The sequence below is a fragment of the Syngnathus floridae genome, chromosome 6 (assembly GCF_059516105.1).
Source record: "Syngnathus floridae isolate MCC-2025c chromosome 6, RoL_Sflo_1.0, whole genome shotgun sequence".
Classification (NCBI taxonomy): Eukaryota; Metazoa; Chordata; class Actinopteri; order Syngnathiformes; family Syngnathidae; genus Syngnathus; species Syngnathus floridae.
Genome location: NC_142418.1, coordinates 6,976,014 through 6,993,196, shown reverse-complemented (window position 1 = coordinate 6,993,196; position 17,183 = coordinate 6,976,014). Strand labels below are relative to the sequence as shown.

Below are 17,183 nucleotides of genomic sequence, written 5' to 3'. Positions count from 1 at the left end.
CCGCCACGCACAGCCCCGCCTTCCGAATGCCGCCGATCACGGTACGGACTTTGTGAGTGGCCACCGATCGCGGTACAGACTTCCAAGTCACCGCCCGAGTGCGGTTCGGTTCCCTTAGTTTTTTTTCTTCCCCCAAGTCACCGCCCGAGTGCGGATCTGTCCCCGCAGTCGCCGCCCGAGTGCGGTTCTGTCCCCGAAGTCGCCGCCGGAGTGCGGTTCTGTCCCCTAGGTCGCCGCCCGAGCGCGGTTCTGTTCCCCGAAGTCGCCGCCCGAGAGCGGTTCGGTTCCCCAAGTCGCCGCCCGAGTGCGGTACGGTTCGGTTCCCCAAGTCGCCGCCCGAGTGCGGTTCGGTTCCCCAAGTCGCCGCCCGAGTGCGGTTCGGTTCCCCAAGTCGCCGCCCGAGTGCGGTTCGGTTCCCCAAGTCGCCGCCCGAGTGCGGTTCGGTTCCCCAAGTCGCCGCCCGAGTGCGGTTCGGTTCCCCAAGTCGCCGCCCGAGTGCGGTTCGGTTCCCCAAGTCGCCGCCCGAGTGCGGTTCGGTTCCCCAAGTCGCCGCCCGAGTGCGGTGCGGTTCGGTTCCCCAAGTCGCCGCCCGAGTGCGGTGCGGTTCGGTTCCCCAAGTCGCCGCCCGAGTGCGGTGCGGTTCGGTTCCCCAAGTCGCCGCCCGAGTGTGGTGCGGTTCGGTTCCCCAAGTCGCCGCCCGAGTTCGGTTCCCCAAGTCGCCGTCCAAGTGCGGTGCGGTTCGGTTCCCCAAGTCGCCGCCCGAGTGCGGTGCGGTTCGGTTCCCCTAGTTTTTTTTTTTTTTTTTTTTTGGACGTCGGGAGACGTCCCTTGTGGGGGGGGTTCTGTCACGCCTCGCCCCCAACTGCTCCACTGTGTCTGTCTTGATTTCTGTCTGTGTGCTCGCCCCTCCCCTCCTGTGTGCCCATGATCAGTGTGATTGTTCCCACCTGCCTCTCGTTACCTGTCGTGTATAAAAGTCCTGTCTGCCCCTCCCTCCCTGTCGGATCATTGGTTTTGGTCATTGGTTTTGGTTGCTGTCGTTCGGTGTTGTCGTCCTGTCTTGATGCCGTCATGTCCTGCTGTCTTCTTGTTCCACGTCCCGGTCAGTCAGTCAAGTTATTGTTAAGTCATGTCAGTTTGCCTTTTGAGTTGCTTCAATAAACCCTGGTCCAAGCTGCACTTGGTCGTCCTGCTCCATGCCACCACCAGACCGTGACAGTAGTAGCAGTAAGAAGTCAGAAATGACCACCAAATAGCAATGTTGACATTATGAATTACAGTTAAAATTATTTTACATTAATGTTTAAATTGCAGGGCGGCACTGCACTGGTGAGCACGTACGGCTCACAGTTCAGAGGTGCAGGGATAGATTCCGACTTCGGCCTTCCTGTGTGGAGTTTACATGTTCTCCCCTTCACCCCCTGCGTTTCTTCCCAGTACTCTGTTTAAATTACTTTAAATGTTTAAATTAAATTGAATGTTTAAATTAAGTGTGGTTCAAATTACTTCACAGATTACTCAAAAATGTCATTTAATCTTTATCAACACTTGCACTGAGTTGTCGCTGCAGCAACTCACGTCCTCTTGCGTTTAATACATACAACAAGTCAAGTCTAATTTATTTATTGGTACAATGTAAGCAGGTTCGATTAAGAGACTGTGTTGGGTGGTCTTGTGCAGATCATCACACCAGCATTTCACAAAATTGCAATTTTATTTCCATTCAACTCCCTGACATGAGAATAAAAAATATTCATATCATTACACAGCGGCAAGGCAAAATATGTGACAATTTGTGTACGGAAATATTTGCCACTTCCCGTCACCTATGTTAAATTTCGAGCTTTTTTATATATTACTTTAATGGAGGCATTAGGAAGGAGAATTGTTGTGCGGGGAATAACATCCAGTCAGCCATGATCCAATCAGAATGTTTATTTCCATCGCCACGTTGGAATGTTGACTTCAAACGACTTTCTCTGCAATTTCGAAGGGACCCAGTGTGACATCACCTCTCCATTCATAAACTGAAAATAGGACAGGTGTATCACTTATCAATATCAATCACTTCCAAGTCAAACTGAAATACATACCTTGGTCTGATTTCACTGAACGGCCCTTTCTTTCACCCCATGTACTGCTACCAGTTGAGCTGGTTACAGTCCAAGTAGTGCTTGCGCCACTTTGTCCGGGACCAGTGGGGTTCCAAGTAACGGTTTGTTTGTCTGGTTCGTCTTTGCCTCTTACAGTCTTTTGCCAGGTGCCCGTTCCAGGGGTTCCTCCACCAATGTTAGTGACAGTAGCCCAGGAAGTGCCTGTGTTGGTACTTCCAGTGAAGCCAGTGGTTCGTTGATTTTCACCACCGCCACTTCCACCACTTCCGCCGCCACCTGTTTGAGAGCCGCCTCCACCACCGGTTGTCCAGCCAATGCCTCCTGTTTGAGGCTCGCCTCCTGTTTGAGAACCGCCTCCACGACCGGTGGTCCAGCCGCCTCCTGTTTGAGAGCCGCCTCCACCACCGGTGGTCCAGCCAATGCCTCCTGTTTGAGGCTCGCCTCCTGTTTGAGAGCCGCCTCCACGACCGGTGGTCCAGCCGCCTCCTGTTTGAGAGCCGCCTCCACCAACGGTGGTCCAGCCAATGCCTCCTGTTTGAGGCTCGCCTCCTGTTTGAGAGCCGCCTCCACGACCGGTGGTCCAGCCGCCTCCTGTTTGAGAGCCGCCTCCACCACCGGTGGTCCAGCCAATGCCTCCTATTTGAGGCTCGCCTCCTGTTTGAGAGCCGCCTCCACGACCGGTGGTCCAGCCGCCTCCTGTTTGAGAGCCGCCTCCACCACCGGTGGTCCAGCCAATGCCTCCTGCTTGAGACTCACCTCCTGTTTGAGGGTCGCCTCCTGTTTGAGAGCCGCCTCCACGACCGGTGGTCCAGCCGCCTCCACCACCGGTGGTCCAGCCAATGCCTCCTGTTTGAGGCTCGCCTCCTGTTTGAGAGCCGCCTCCACGACCGGTGGTCCAGCCGCCTCCTGTTTGAGAGCCGCCTCCGCCACCGGTGGTCCAGCCAATGCCTCCTGTTTGAGGCTCGCCTCCTGTTTGAGAGCCGCCTCCACGACCGGTGGTCCAGCCGCCTCCTGTTTGAGAGCCGCCTCCGCCACCGGTGGTCCAGCCAATGCCTCCTGTTTGAGGCTCGCCTCCTGTTTGAGAGCCGCCTCCACGACCGGTGGTCCAGCCGCCTCCTGTTTGAGAGCCGCCTCCACCACCGGTGGTCCAGCCAATGCCTCCTGTTTGAGGCTCGCCTCCTGTTTGAGAGCCGCCTCCACGACCGGTGGTCCAGCCGCCTCCTGTTTGAGAGCCGCCTCCACCACCGGTGGTCCAGCCAATGCCTCCTGTTTGAGGCTCGCCTCCTGTTTGAGAGCCGCCTCCACGACCGGTGGTCCAGCCGCCTCCTGTTTGGGAGCCGCCTCCACCACCGGTGGTCCAGCCAATGCCTCCTGTTTGAGGCTCGCCTCCTGTTTGAGAGCCGCCTCCACGAACGGTGGTCCAGCCGCCTCCTGTTTGAGAGCCACCTCCTGTTTGAGAGCCGCCTCCACCACCGGTGGTCCAGCCAATGCCTCCTGTTTGAGAGCTGCCTCCACCACCGGTAGTCCAGCTGCCTCCTGTTTGAGAGCTGCCTCCACGAACGGTAGTCCAGCCGCCTCCTGTTTGAAAGCCGCCTCCACCACCGGTGGTCCAGCCGCCTCCTGTTTGAGAGCCGCCTCCACCACCGATGGTCCAGCCAATGCCTCCTGTTTGAGAGCCGCCTCCTCCGCCGAGGTTATTTTGACCGCCCCTAGGAGGGTCACCAGGGTTCCAAGGGTCGCCTGGTTGTTGATTTCCACCAAGGGCATTACAGGAGGAGCATGCTGAATCCACGCCACTGGCCTCCTTCCAGCTGCACCAGGAAATAAAAGCGGTCAACGAGTGAGAATAGTATGGAAAATATTTCTTTCAGTAGTTCCATTCTTCAAGTGAAATTCACACATTGTGCCCTGTTCATTCACAATGAATAATGTTATTTCTTTGAAACTTAATAATTGTAGTTTACATCTTGCTAAAATGCGCAATTCATCATCTCAAGAAATGAAAATAGTCACATTAAACACCCACTATTTGCTGAGTTAAGTTTACTGCCACCATTCTGTACTTCTATTGCTTGTAACCCTTTTTTTAAATTGCGTAACTTGTATCTCAAGACACCACTGTACTGTATCTTTGACACCGCTTACTACTTTCCTGTTAATCAGGACTTTGGTGTCATCTTGTGGCCTTCCAGAGTGATACAAAAAATGGGAATATCGTGAATTGATGAGGTCTTCAGCTTTGAGCTGAGGATTTCCAGGTCTCCACAAAAAAATATGAATACAGTACAGTGAACCCCCACTATTCAAGGAAACCAGGGAATATTTTATGGATTAAATTATTCATTTACCTATTTGAAATTATTATTTTTTATTATTATTGTTTATGGAATTTATTAATGTATTGTTTATTAATTTATTTTTTATTAATTATTATTTACGGAATTGTTTAAACATTTATGAGAAATTTCTACACTAGAAATTTTTAACTATAATTTAACATGACTATAATTTTATATAATTTAATCAAAATTACTAAGAGGCACCTGTTTGAGGGTGTCTTCCCCTCTCATCACTCACCCGTTCTGTATGTGGGAGCAGGCCCTGTGTTCAGGATCAATGTCGTGGCCGTTCGACGTGGCTCTCAAGTGGCAGGTAATGTAAAGCTGTCGGAAGCATCGATGGATGTTTAGTTCCGCCTCTAAAAATCCAGTAGCGCTGTTTTGAAGAGGCGCTAACCATGCCGCTGTCTGCACCCTGGAACCTGAACGCCTCAAACTGGAACTGGAGCATGTTCTCTGCTGTTCGTTGCATGAACCTGGACTCTGCGCCTGTGATCCTCGCGTCAATTAAACACCTGCGTGCAAGCGAAGCTGAGTCAAGAGGAAATTACAGTCCCCTGAGTTCAAGAGGTTAAGGGGTAGGGTTCTTGAATGATGACTGGTATGTTTAATTTGTGTCTTTGGGTTGCAAGTATTATGGTTCCTCACCCCTGTTCAAGGAAGGTATATCTGGGGCTGGAATTCATATCGGGCGAGAGGGTAGCCGTGCAGCTTTCCACAAAAACGCGTAGGGGCACGTGGTGGTACTGCTTGACGGAGGCCTCGATACGGATCATGTCTCCCAGGTAGTACTGGTAGCGAGGCCTCTCGTACATCCAGTCGTCTGTGAGGAGTGACCAAATTAGGTCAACGTGTCGAAAGCCGACAGGGTAATGGAAAAGGAAAACAGATGCGGTACTCACCGGTCCTCAGGGTAAGAGTGAAGTATAAGAACTCCTCTGCAACCCTGACTGCAGAGAATGGTATCCATTGTGGGTCGAGTGGGAGGCTGCTCACGTTGTGGTGCCTGAAGGTTTAAACAGGGGGTCAAAGCTGGGATAGGACTACAAGTTTTGTTTATTTAAAAATGACCCATTTTGGAATTGTTTTGCTGTGTTGCACTTTGTAGTTGGTTGAAATGTTTGTTTCTTAGATAGCGTTATTGTGCAAAAAAATATTTTCAGGATGATGGTGGCAAAACAGTCGAAGGGTTCTGGGTCAAATTGCTTTGTTGGGTTCTTTCTAGGTAGCCAAGTTTCCTTTCACGTCCCCCAAAACCATACAGTTTATCTTTTTGAAAAATATACTTTATGTTAATATAAGTGTAAATGCTTGTTTGTCTACGTCTGTCCTGGTTTTACCATACCTCCCACTCACAGTCAGCTGGAGAAACGAAAGCAAAGAAGAGCAACATTTTGGAACATGCCTGAATAAAAGGTGCAATTCTGCACTTCATTATTTACGTTCACATTGAAACACAGTTTTGATTGTTTACATCTTTATAACATTCCCCCTGTGAATGATACCAAGATTTCACCAAGAAAATAATGTGTCACCTTGGGTAGTGACATTCCACAATCACAGCAGCTTCGTTGGTCCTCACAACAGGGGATTCACCCAGCCTTGTGGGGTTATAGTTGAGAGAAAAAGTGTAGATGAGAGCATCATCTGTCGTCTGCAGAAGGGTCACAAAAGTGAGACAATGTAGTATTGAAAAGAAGGACGCTTGTTTGGCTTACTCGCGAAATGCTGCCGCAGTCTTGCAGCTCAGGCTGGAATATCAGCACATGGGCTTGAGTGTCCTCAGCCACTGCGCCACAAGGACCCAGCGTCAGGTCAGAGGGCTTGATGAACTGGCCTATTCCAAAAAAGTCCAACTGGACCTCCACGCGCGCTTGCCTCTCTCCGCACTCCACTGATACGGTAGCTGCAGGGACGGGGTGCCTGAGCTCGAAATCGGGCACAGGCGCGACCGGATTCGTGGGCCCTTCAGGGTAGCTCCAGCTGAGCGGCCTCTCAAGTACATTCTTGGCCTGTTGCTGATCACGGGGCACCTGAAATCCGACACAGATGCTGCCGAGCAGGGCCAGTGCCGCAAGCCACGCAGCGGTGTACTTCATTCTCATGGACCCACAGCAAACAGTGATCCCCACCAGATGCTGTAAGGACAAGAGGCGCGCTTTCCTCTTTTTATAAGCACGCCTTGTATTTGCCTCCCATGACAGCAGATAAGGGAGGGTGTCAGCCAATCCAGCTGCGTGGCACTGCGTTTTGATTGTGATGCTGATCTCTGCTTGGCTTGGAATTGAAATCGTGCCATGCAGTTGCATAACGCTAGAAAGTGGTCGTAGACAAATCTTGACAAATGATTAAACCAGAACCCAAAGTAGTAATGGGTATTAATAATAATGTACTGAGAAGATGGCGGTCACCAAAAGGTTATGTTGACAGTGGGTTAGGGCCACCTGCCCTCCACAGAACATGTCACACACTGCCTTTTGCCAAAGTACATTTGTGCCAATCGATGTTGCACTATACCCGGACCCATGAAAGTTAGAAAATGAGAACATCCAAACAGCTTCCCATGTCGTCAGTTTTACATAAAAAGGAAGCACCGTAACAGCAAGAGATCAATTTGGAATTCATTAGCTTTCAGTATCAGTTAGATTTTTCTAAAGAAATGTTCAGCACCACTAGAAATATAAAATGAATATTTTATGCAACACTTGATCAGTGTGCCAACAACTGTATTTGTATATTACAATTACAAGGAAAACATTCAGTACAGGAAATACATAGTGTTACAGCGCTCAAATGAGCAGCTTGGATGCTTTGATTTGAAGGAGTCTTTCGTGGAAGAAATCGAGGATATAATATTCACCCTTTTACAACACTCGTTAAATTACGTTGATTGGAGAGAGGCCTCAAACAAGCCAATGATAGTGTTTGGGTGGAATCACCCTTTTTAAAGCACACCCACAGCCCTTGTGTGGACAATTGCCCAACAACGGACGGATGGAATGATTGCCAAGTCAGCTGAATTGCATAACTAGTGAATGCTTTTGACAACAAAGGACAACTAGCCAAACAGCATTCATACCAAAGTGGGGCATCTAGTGATCGCAATTATGTCAAAGTGTGATTGGATTCGGAAATATTGTACTCCACAATTCCATCTGTGGCACAATGGGCTTGGAGATAAGAGTGTTTATTTTGTCAAAGCTTGGTGAACGCAGATAGCGTGACCCTTGCAGTCACCGGTCATTCAGACCTGCCGAAGGTTTATATTATGTAATTTCTCAAACATGATGGCATTGTATTTATATGTTGAGTGATTGTCCAGGGGGTCGACGCCAAATGTCATATATTCATGTCTACTCACAAATGTGTCGATTTTTTCAAACCTAAATTCAGCATTGTTTGGCTCTTGCTATGATGTCAACATGACCCACACCTTATAAAATCATCCAGTGCGTGCGCGCTGCAACACTAAATGGCCATGAAGTTTGTCAGTCCCCTCGCACTCGCCCTGCTGCTGTTCTGTGTAGTCGTGGCTCAAAAGTCCACCATTCAGTGGCCTCAGGAACCCTCCAAACTGGGGGCCTCAGACTTATTTTGTGACGTGGAGCCACACCAAAAGATACGATGTGGGCCTGTCGGTATGTCGTCTACCGAGTGTAAAGCCATCAACTGCTGCTATAATTCAAACATGCGCTACTACGGCAGACATGGTAGGTCAAATCTCTTCTGTCTGGACTTCCATTTCCTTGCTAAGTTGCTGTTAATTGTTTTTTCCATGGTTCGATATTGGGCAATTTACCCATTTGCAGATTTTACTGGGGAAAACTTTTGTCGTTTTTGTTATTTGGTTATCTGGTGTCATTGTGGGATGATCGAAGTTGGTGGTCAGTTGAAGGATTATAAACACTATCTTGAGATCTGTAGGACCCGAATTACTAGTTTTTCAGAATTCGAGCTGATTTCAGTATGTGCTTCTCTTCTCTTCTCACTGGTTACAAGTCCGTCATCAGACTCCATTTGTAAATCACCGACAGGGACAATTAATGATTTTTAAGAGGACTTAATATGACAATGACTTTTCTATGGCCTGTATCCAAATAGTTGGGTCTCTTGATTCATCTTGATTAATGGTACACAATACACACATCTTACACAAGCAGACTTGGAGAGAAGCAACTACTTTAGCTAGAATGACGTATACTTTGCTATGATATAAACAAAGTGACCAGCTAAACGTTCAGGCACTTTTTACGACTTTATTTCCAGGCCTTTCTACTGGAATACACCAGAAAGTCCACAAATAGATCTCATCAACATCTCGCAATTTCTTGGTCGTATTTTGAGATTATCATCGTTATTATTGACCGTCCCGACTTGTCGCGTCAGGTGACGTTTGTCGTCTCTGACGATTGGTGATGACGTCAGATATGTGTCACCACTCGTAGGGGAAACATTTTCAAACACTCCGCCTTCAAATTTGATGACAAGGGTGACGCGTTTGAACGATGGCGAGGTGACAGAATGAGACACCTGAATTTTGAGTTTTGTTTTTAGTTACGTATGCATTCATGAAGTCAAGCAGGGCTCTGGGATTTCTGCTGTGTAGATGTGGTATTTTATTCTTATTTTTTTTAAGACAACATGTTTGAACCCCTCGAGACTCTGCTGAAATATGAGACTCCAGTTTTAATCAGTAAAACTACAGATAAAAAGAGTACGAAGGTAAGTTTGGCAACGCTAGTTCACGCTAACATTCAATAAATTAGAGGTCGGAAATACTTTCATTAGTGCTCAATGAGCAAGACAAAAATATCATCATTGGATAATCACATTTTGAATAATCACATTTCAGATGACTTGGTGGTTTCTGCCATCAAACAAACAACAATAAGATATAGAATTAATATATTTATTTATTGACAGCGCAGCATCCAAGTGGCGCACATCTGCCTCACAGCCAACAGATTCTGGGTTTGAATCTGTGATTAGGTTTTCTCTGAGTACTCCGGTTTCTTCCCACATTCCAAAATCATGCATGATAGCTTCATTGTACAGGATTAAAAAAATATATTCAACTGAATATATTTCATGTTTTAAAGGTTGCCAATTTCATTTGTATTTAGTTGCACAATTTGTTTATCACTTCAGGGAGTCTTTGTACCTCATTTTGTGACTCACTGAGCACCTGTCACATCGAATGATTTTTAGAAAGTGCTATACATAAAACTGTTAGTGTAAACATCCATCCATCCATTTTCTGAACCGCTTAGTCCCCACGGGGGTTGCAGGCATGCTGGAGCCTATCCCAGCCGTCATCGGGCAGTAGGCGGGGGACACCCTGAATCGGTTGCCAGCCAATCGCAGGGCACACAGAGACAGACAACCATCCGCACCCACACTCACACCTAGGGACAATTTGGAGTCTTCAATTGGCCTACCAAGCATGTTTTTTTTTTGGAATGTGGGAGGAAACCGGAGTGCCCGGAGAAAACCCACGCGGGCCCGGGGAGAACGTGCAAACTCCACACAGGGAGGGCCAGAGGTGGAATCGAACCCGCACCCTCCTAACTGTGAGGCGGACGTGCTACACAGTGCGCCACCGAGCCGCACTGGGTAGCAACATGACAATTAAAAAATGTCAAGACAGCACTCAAAGAAACACAAAATTCCCAGGTATTGTAATGTGATATTTTTTACAGGGGGGCCGTCCTTTTAAAGTCAGCAACCAAGCGCATGCCGACTCCCCGGTGCCTCCACCCCCTAAAGTTAAATCCTCTGCAGCTGAAGCCCCAAGGCAACAAAATGATGACATACTTAACCTCATCTTTCCACCCAGGTATACCCGCCCCCTTCCCTACTTTCCATGTCGTGTCACTTGACTAATTCAACCTTCCTTAATCTTTCATTGTTTTATCATGCCAGGGAATGGATGGAGGGAAACCAGCTGTGGGTGCAGCAAGTATCCAGCGCGCCGTGCACCAGAGCGGACGTGGTGAACCTCGAGGAACTCCTGGACAGGAAACTGCAGCAACGAAGGGCTATTGAGACGGGAATATGCCCTGTTCGAAGAGAGCTCTATACCCAGTGCTTCGGTAAGGAGGCTCTGCATACCAATCCGGAAGATAAGAACCCTTCCCAAGGCCAATGCCAATGAAGGTAACAATTGTTTAAGGACAAGCAGACTTTAATTTTGTGTCTGCCTCAAGTCTTTGATGCCGCTCGTGGCATCAAATAGCCAAATTTGTGGTCAATTATTCGCAGAGGCGAGCCGACAGCTTCTTCAAGTTGGCACCCATTTTGTGAAGGAGCTCAGGAATCGCACCCAGCTTGCAGTTGAACTCACTCATCGAGTGAGTTTGAGTAATAATAGCCAGCCATACATCTTCAGTCATGACGGCCAGCCACCCCATCTCAGAAAGTGAAACTAAACTAAATCAGGAAACTGGCAACTCCAGGCAGCAGAACATCTGTTATCAGAATTACACTTATGTGGGCAGGTTGCATTACAACGTGGCACTACTCTGAAGGCATACACTCTAAATTTTTTGTTTTCAGAAGGTTAAATCTGAGAGAAGGGCTATGTCATGATTAAAGCTGCTCTCTTTGTGTAGATGAGCTGATCAGGCAGGTGACCATCAACTGCGCCGAGCGGGGTCACTTGCTGTTGCGGGTCCGAGATGAGATCCAGATGACCATAGCCGCTTACCAGACCTTCTACGAGAGCAGTGTGGTTTTTGGCATGAGGAAAGCTCTGCAGGCTGAGCAGGACAAGGTGGACATGCAGAAAAGAGTAAGGACCAGTTCTTCTTCCTTTCAGTAATAAAGTAACATAATAAAATATCTACCAAGCAACGGCCCGTCGCTCGAGCAGCTGCAAGGTCACTGCAAGGGTGGCTGTGGCAAGTTGACTCTTGTCTTTCATAGATTGCAGTGCTGGAGCAGGAGAAAGAGGAGCTGCAGAAAGAGTTGCGCGATGAGAAGGCCAAATGCGACGCTATCGAAAAAACCGAAGAAGAGAAACATGAAGTTCAGGAAAAGAAGTACACGGAGCAGATTCAGTTCCTCAAGAGAACCAATCAGCAGCTTAAGGTGATGACACGTCACACTAGCGTTCATATTGATGTCATGAAATGAAACTGAAACTGTTGTCTTTCTCTTCAATTTGTCCCTCTTAGGCTCAACTGGAGGGAGTTGTGACACCAAAGTAATTTCACAGTAGCCAGTTCACAATGGAACATGTCACTGAACAGTACCTTTTTTTAATGAATGAATGTATTGTTGGGTAATTAAAAATTAAATGTCTTTTTTAAAGAACGAAGGAGAGCAGGTAATTTTTAATACCTTCCAATGAATTAATTGCTTTTTTGAGGCTTCATTTTGCATGTGCCCAGAAATATCACCCATTTGCCTGTCTGTGTTCCTTGGTGAAAATAGACTCCATGTATTTTAGGGGTCTCAAACACAAGTGATAGAATATTTGACTTTTGTTTTGTATTTGAGTTCAACTAAGCAACGTGAGTCACAAAGAAGTGTGCACACGCTGTAGTGTACTTATATAATTGTCTCAAAGTTGTGTCTCATGTTCTGGAGATATTCATCGTAGGATTCTTAAGGTGTGTTTGGAAGGCAAAGATTGTATGCCAAAACACACCCATTTAAAAAACTGTCACAGGCTTTGTGCTCATCAAGTCAGACAAATTCGTCTATTCAAGCTCAGCCGAGCTACAAGGAAAGATATTTCTACACAGCATTGAGAGAGGATTTTTTTTGGCAAGACCTGTTGATAATAAAACATTTTCACGTCATGGCAGCATTCAGAAATTCTTCAATGTTTTTGTCCGATGACAAGGAGGTGTCTGACTTGACCCGGTCGTCCATCATCAACAAAGAAAGTTCTGGCTCAAAGAATGCAGGTGACACATTTTTGTCTTTTTAACCTAAGATACTAAAATAAACTAAAATACGTGTTGTTCTACTGCTTTGGTCCACCCATGTATTTTAAGATGGAAGAAGATGGTGCCACGTTACACTGATAAAAACGTGTATGTCATTAGACCAAAGCAGCATTTCAGCTTTCTGTTGGACCACAATTTGAATGTGTAAAGTGTCGGTCAAAAAGACGTAACATGAATGGCGAAATAATGCTGGCATTAATTTACATTTCAACAAGTTGATTCAAAAACAAATTTGCTGGCAATTCACTTTATTCAGGCGTAGAAAACATGGTTATTAAGCGACTGGATAGAGAAGTTGCAATTTTAATTTCAAAAACCTTTATTGACAAAGTCATAATTATACAAAGTTACTCGAGCGTACCGCTAGTGACGTATAACAGCGCCACTCATCGCAACCAATCAGCTTGTCTTTCAACCCGGAAATGCATTGCGCGTAACGTTGTTACAGACGCCGTCACGTGTCCCCCGGTGTGCGAGTAAAATAGGCGTTAAAGTGGGCGTTGGCACGATGACTCCTATGAAACCTTGACCATATGCGATTAATTAGATATGCTTTGGCTTTCCGTTTAGCTGGCATTACTGGTGAGCGCCGTCCGTCACCAGTAAGCTCTTGTCGCTTTCTCCGACCCATAGTTTGCCCCGGTTCTCCTCTACTCTTAGCCCGAAGACACACAATGGAGGCAGGTGGCAACATAAGCGGCGACGCAGTCCCGCTAGACGAGAAGAAGCCGCCGACCACCTACCAGTTACTCATTCTCGCCCACGAGAGGACCTCGAGAACCCCGAGCCCACTTTTGGGTGCCAATGGAGAAGACGACTCCGAGGCGGAGTCCTTCAAGGATGGCAGGACCGAGGAAGTGGACCGCGACACAAAGGAGAGGGCGTTCGCGTGGTGTCGAGATTTCCTGTCCGGAGCGTGGAAGACCATCCAAATAATGGACTTTCAAATAAGCATCGTCAGGTGACTACTGAGTGATCTAACATAAATTATTAAGTGCCATGTCACTTGTCATGAATGTACGTTTTACTGGTCTTTTCCAGCGGTGGCCTGAGTAATCTGCTGTACCTGTGCAGCCTGCCTGACCATGTGCCCAGCGTGGAGGAAGAGCCTCGTCAAGTGCTCCTCAGAATCTACGGTGCCATTCTCCAGGGTGTGGACTCTTTGGTGTTGGAGAGTGTAATGTTCGCTATCCTGGCCGAGCGAACTTTGGGACCAAAACTGTACGGTATCTTCCCACAAGGGCGCTTGGAGCAGTATTTTCCGGTACGGCACACTGACCTCCGTTTCTAAATTCTAGACCTATTTGTTCTGTGAAATTTTATTAATTTATTCCTAACCATCTATTTTCTTCATGTCGTAGCATTTCAGTTGCATGTTTTTACATTTTTGTATTTTTTTTTTCGGCCAATCAGTCATGTCAGTCTAATATACCAGGGGCCTTCATCAATTATGCTGACCCACGTTAACTTATAATAGCAATTAACTGATTCTTTAGCCAATCAGGATAAATTTCCCACTAAAGGCCCAGGTACCAAATGCATGTTTTGGGTTTCATATTGGTGTTTTTCTTGCCGCAGAACACTCGAATGCGCACAGATCAGCTGTCAGACGCTGACATCTCTGCTGAGATCGCAACAAAAATGGCTCGTTTTCACAAAATGGTCATGCCGTTTAACAAAGAGCCGACCTGGTTGTTTGAGACCATTAACAAGTAAGTAGTCGAACTAGCTCGCTGCTATCGTCACTCGCGCTTGGTTAATTATGTCATATGTTGTCTGTTTCTGTTAGATACATGGATCAAGTGTTGACGCTAACCTTTACTCGTGACACTCATGTGAAGAAGTATAAGAAACTGATGAAGCTCAACCTGGAAATGGAGCTGAAGAACCTCCGGTGAGTGGAAGTGCTGCTTCTCAAAGACCAATGTAACACTTAATTGTATTGTAATTTTTTTTGCCTTCATTGAAAAAACAGCTGACCTTTGTCCTAGTGCCTTCATGCGACCAGGCGGGTCAGCATGTGTATCCCTTATCAAAAGCTAAGATACAGATTGTGCTGCATTCCATGATGATAAAATGTTCCCAACTCATCAACTAGGAATCATCAACTAGCAATCTTGTGAACACATACATAATACTGCAGGGGATGATTTTCATAGTTTTTCCACCCAAGGGAGACGGGGGGTGGGGGGGGCGTTGTACTGCGCTGGGAGAATAAAGTCATATTTGTAATGCTATAAGAATGAAGTTGGATTTTTGTCGAGGGAAAAAAAAATTCTAAAGTCATATTTTAACTTCATTTTAAAAATACAATTACAACATTTATTCTTTTATTTGCTTAAAACAAAACAGGAGTATATTCTTGAAAAAAAATGTCATTCTCTTTCACCCATTCTAGGGAGTTTATATAATGAATTGTTTTAGCTGAAAAAATCACTAGACTGGCAAAAATTGCAATTTTTTTATTTTTTATTAAGATTATTCACAACATTATCCACACCATATTTATTCACTGTACTCTCAGCCATCATAGTCACACACAAAAACAAAATGAGAATGCTTGCAAGAAGCTGCTGTCGACTGCAACTCACGCCCAGACTCTCACACAGATTGAATGAATAATTTGATTCCTTTTTGGCACTCTTTTCTTTTGCGCTTCCCAAAAACTGACAAATTTGTTGTGTGAGAATCATTTGCAATTAACAGAATGTCTTCTTCTGCTTTTTTTTTCACCCACGCACAGTAAGCTACTAGCAGAAACGCCATCACCTGTGGTCTTCTGCCACAATGATGTCCAAGAAGGTAAAAAAAGAAAAAAAGCTCTTCACTAATGGGAAATGCAGTCGCCTAACAGCTTGGTCACAAATGTTCAGTCATTAGTGTGCGGGATGGTCATGTGTCTAAGTGGTGGGAAGCGAGTAAAAATACTTAATCAAAGCGGGCTCTTTACTTTTTTCATACCAGGTTTCTGTACCTCTGGTGTCTCTGCAGGTAATGTTCTAATTCTGCACAAGGGGGACCAAACCTCAACAGACCGACTGATGCTCATCGACTTTGAGTACAGCAGCTACAACTACAGGTGAAGTCAGGTTTGAATAAAGAATGATATTAAAGACTTTGAAAGAAATCTCTTTTCACGTTGTTCTTGTTGTTTTTATTAGGGGTTTTGATTTTGGAAACCATTTCTGTGAGTGGATGTACGACTACACCTACAACCAGTGGCCCTTCTATAAAGCCACACCAGAGGATTACCCAAGCAGAGAGCAACAGGTTTGTACATTTTTCATTTTATTGTTTTGCATCCTGAATACATTTGATTAAATTGGACTGATCAATTATTCGCATTTACATATTATTCAAGTGAGCATCATTGTCTCTGTAGAGATTTTTTTTGTACATACACAAGAAAAACTGCAATATTTCCTGTTCATCATAGCTCAGCTTTAGAAAATGTTGTTCTTCTCTCAACTTTTTTTTTTTCCCCTTGGCAGCTTCATTTCATTCGAAGTTATCTCTCCGAGCAAAGAGGATGCGGTGACCAAAACGTGGACCAAAGGCAGATAGAGGAAGACATGATCATTGAAGCCAACCGGTAAACCAGGCTGCCAAACCTGTAGAATTTTTTTTTTTTTTTATAATTATAAATGGTGGAGATAGCACAATTATGACATGCTTTGTAATTGCTCTCATGCAGGTATGCGTTAGCGTCACATTTTCTGTGGGGTCTTTGGTCCATCATCCAAGCGAAGCTCTCCAAGATTGAGTTTGGCTACATGGTAAGAAGGAGCCAGTGTTTTCATTTATTTATTTAAAAAAAAAAAAAAAAAGTATTAGTACCATCTTGAAGGCAAGCACTAAGTGTCTTGTTTACTACTGCCAAGCTGCTGCTTGACGTCGTGAAGTTCACTGACGCCATCTAGTGCTCATATCTCATACTTTTGGAACAAACTAAACAAGTGACTCGAGGCACGAATATGAATATACTGTATGTATGTAATTGTAATTTATGATGTGATCATTTGCCAGGATTATGCCCAGGAACGCTTTGATGCCTACTTCAAACAAAAGAAGCTCTTCTCCTGAAGTCCTGCTTGCTTGCACTCGTGTAAAAATACTTTTTTCTTTGTGTTTACTTTATTTAAATACAGTAAAAACGATTCCTGGGCCTCATGCTCTGAGAACAGTCTTCTTATGCAGAAGTAGTCCCAAGCAAGTTCTATAAATCCATTTAGATTTCAAGGTCTAAACCCCACCATGATAACTAGTCTATTGTGGACCACTTTTTAACATGAGCATATGTTTTGTCCTTTCATTGTGGGAAGGCGCTTGTGTCTTTATTTTTGACGAGCTAACTTGATATGCTCATTGATGTTCCGTCCACATTAAAAGCACATTAAGAGAACTGTAAAATGAAGTGGTTTTTTTTGTTTGTTTTTGATGATTAGACTGTCCGGGATAGAATATTAGAGACATTAAAAGAAATGTGTTTTGAGAATTAAGTTATAATTTAGGAGAATTATGAAAAGTCGTGATACTGCACAGGGAAACATTTTTCAGAAAGTCTTCATTTTACAAGAAATGAACAGATTTCATGAAAAAAAGATGTAGAAAAAACATTATCATTATGGCTTTATTGTAATGCTCAAATTATTCCCTAATAAACTTTCTTTGTTGCAACTTTGTCATAAAATTCTGAAATCATATTACAAGAAAAAAGATGTAATTACCTAAAAAAGCCAAAATAAAAGTGATATGATGGAAATCTCATCAATTTA

At 45.4% G+C, this 17,183-nt stretch overlaps 3 protein-coding genes and 1 long non-coding RNA gene across 6 annotated transcripts; 2 read left to right on the top strand and 2 right to left on the bottom strand.

Annotated features, from left to right (window-relative positions):
- Window positions 1–1,695: 1,695 nt before the first annotated feature.
- LOC148396225 (uncharacterized) lies at window positions 1,696–6,636 on the bottom strand. Its single transcript, XM_088379705.1, has 8 exons — window positions 6,172–6,636; window positions 5,989–6,107; window positions 5,356–5,459; window positions 5,102–5,276; window positions 4,851–4,968; window positions 4,692–4,777; window positions 2,094–3,925; window positions 1,696–2,027 (listed from the first exon to the last, which is right to left on the bottom strand). The coding sequence occupies exons 1-8, from the start codon at window positions 6,556–6,558 to the stop codon at window positions 1,966–1,968; spliced, it is 2,883 nt and encodes a 960-aa protein (XP_088235831.1). The 5' UTR covers window positions 6,559–6,636; the 3' UTR covers window positions 1,696–1,965.
- A 2,174-nt stretch (window positions 6,637–8,810) lies between these two features.
- On the top strand, window positions 8,811–12,258 carry LOC148396223 (axonemal dynein light intermediate polypeptide 1-like). The gene is made up of 6 exons (XM_088379722.1): window positions 8,811–9,175; window positions 10,153–10,289; window positions 10,376–10,545; window positions 11,065–11,243; window positions 11,378–11,542; window positions 11,629–12,258. The coding sequence occupies exons 1-6, from the start codon at window positions 9,095–9,097 to the stop codon at window positions 11,659–11,661; spliced, it is 765 nt and encodes a 254-aa protein (XP_088235848.1). The 5' UTR covers window positions 8,811–9,094; the 3' UTR covers window positions 11,662–12,258.
- Window positions 10,617–11,522, bottom strand: LOC148396224 (uncharacterized). The gene is made up of 2 exons (XR_015859210.1): window positions 11,299–11,522; window positions 10,617–11,211 (listed from the first exon to the last, which is right to left on the bottom strand). It is a non-coding gene; the product is annotated as an uncharacterized LOC148396224 (long non-coding RNA).
- chkb (choline kinase beta) lies at window positions 12,223–17,085 on the top strand. 3 transcript variants are annotated; one of them, XM_088379715.1, is made up of 11 exons: window positions 12,223–12,366; window positions 13,069–13,369; window positions 13,450–13,672; window positions 13,987–14,120; window positions 14,198–14,302; window positions 15,152–15,210; window positions 15,400–15,487; window positions 15,570–15,678; window positions 15,900–16,000; window positions 16,103–16,184; window positions 16,435–17,085. In XM_088379715.1, the coding sequence occupies exons 1-11, from the start codon at window positions 12,258–12,260 to the stop codon at window positions 16,489–16,491; spliced, it is 1,368 nt and encodes a 455-aa protein (XP_088235841.1). In that variant the 5' UTR covers window positions 12,223–12,257; the 3' UTR covers window positions 16,492–17,085. The 3 variants fall into 3 exon arrangements, with proteins under 3 accessions (XP_088235841.1, XP_088235840.1, XP_088235842.1); XM_088379716.1 differs by lacking the exon at window positions 12,223–12,366 and adding an exon at window positions 12,832–12,990; XM_088379714.1 differs by lacking the exon at window positions 12,223–12,366 and having other exon boundaries at window positions 12,830–13,369.
- The last annotated feature ends 98 nt before the right edge of the window (window positions 17,086–17,183 follow it).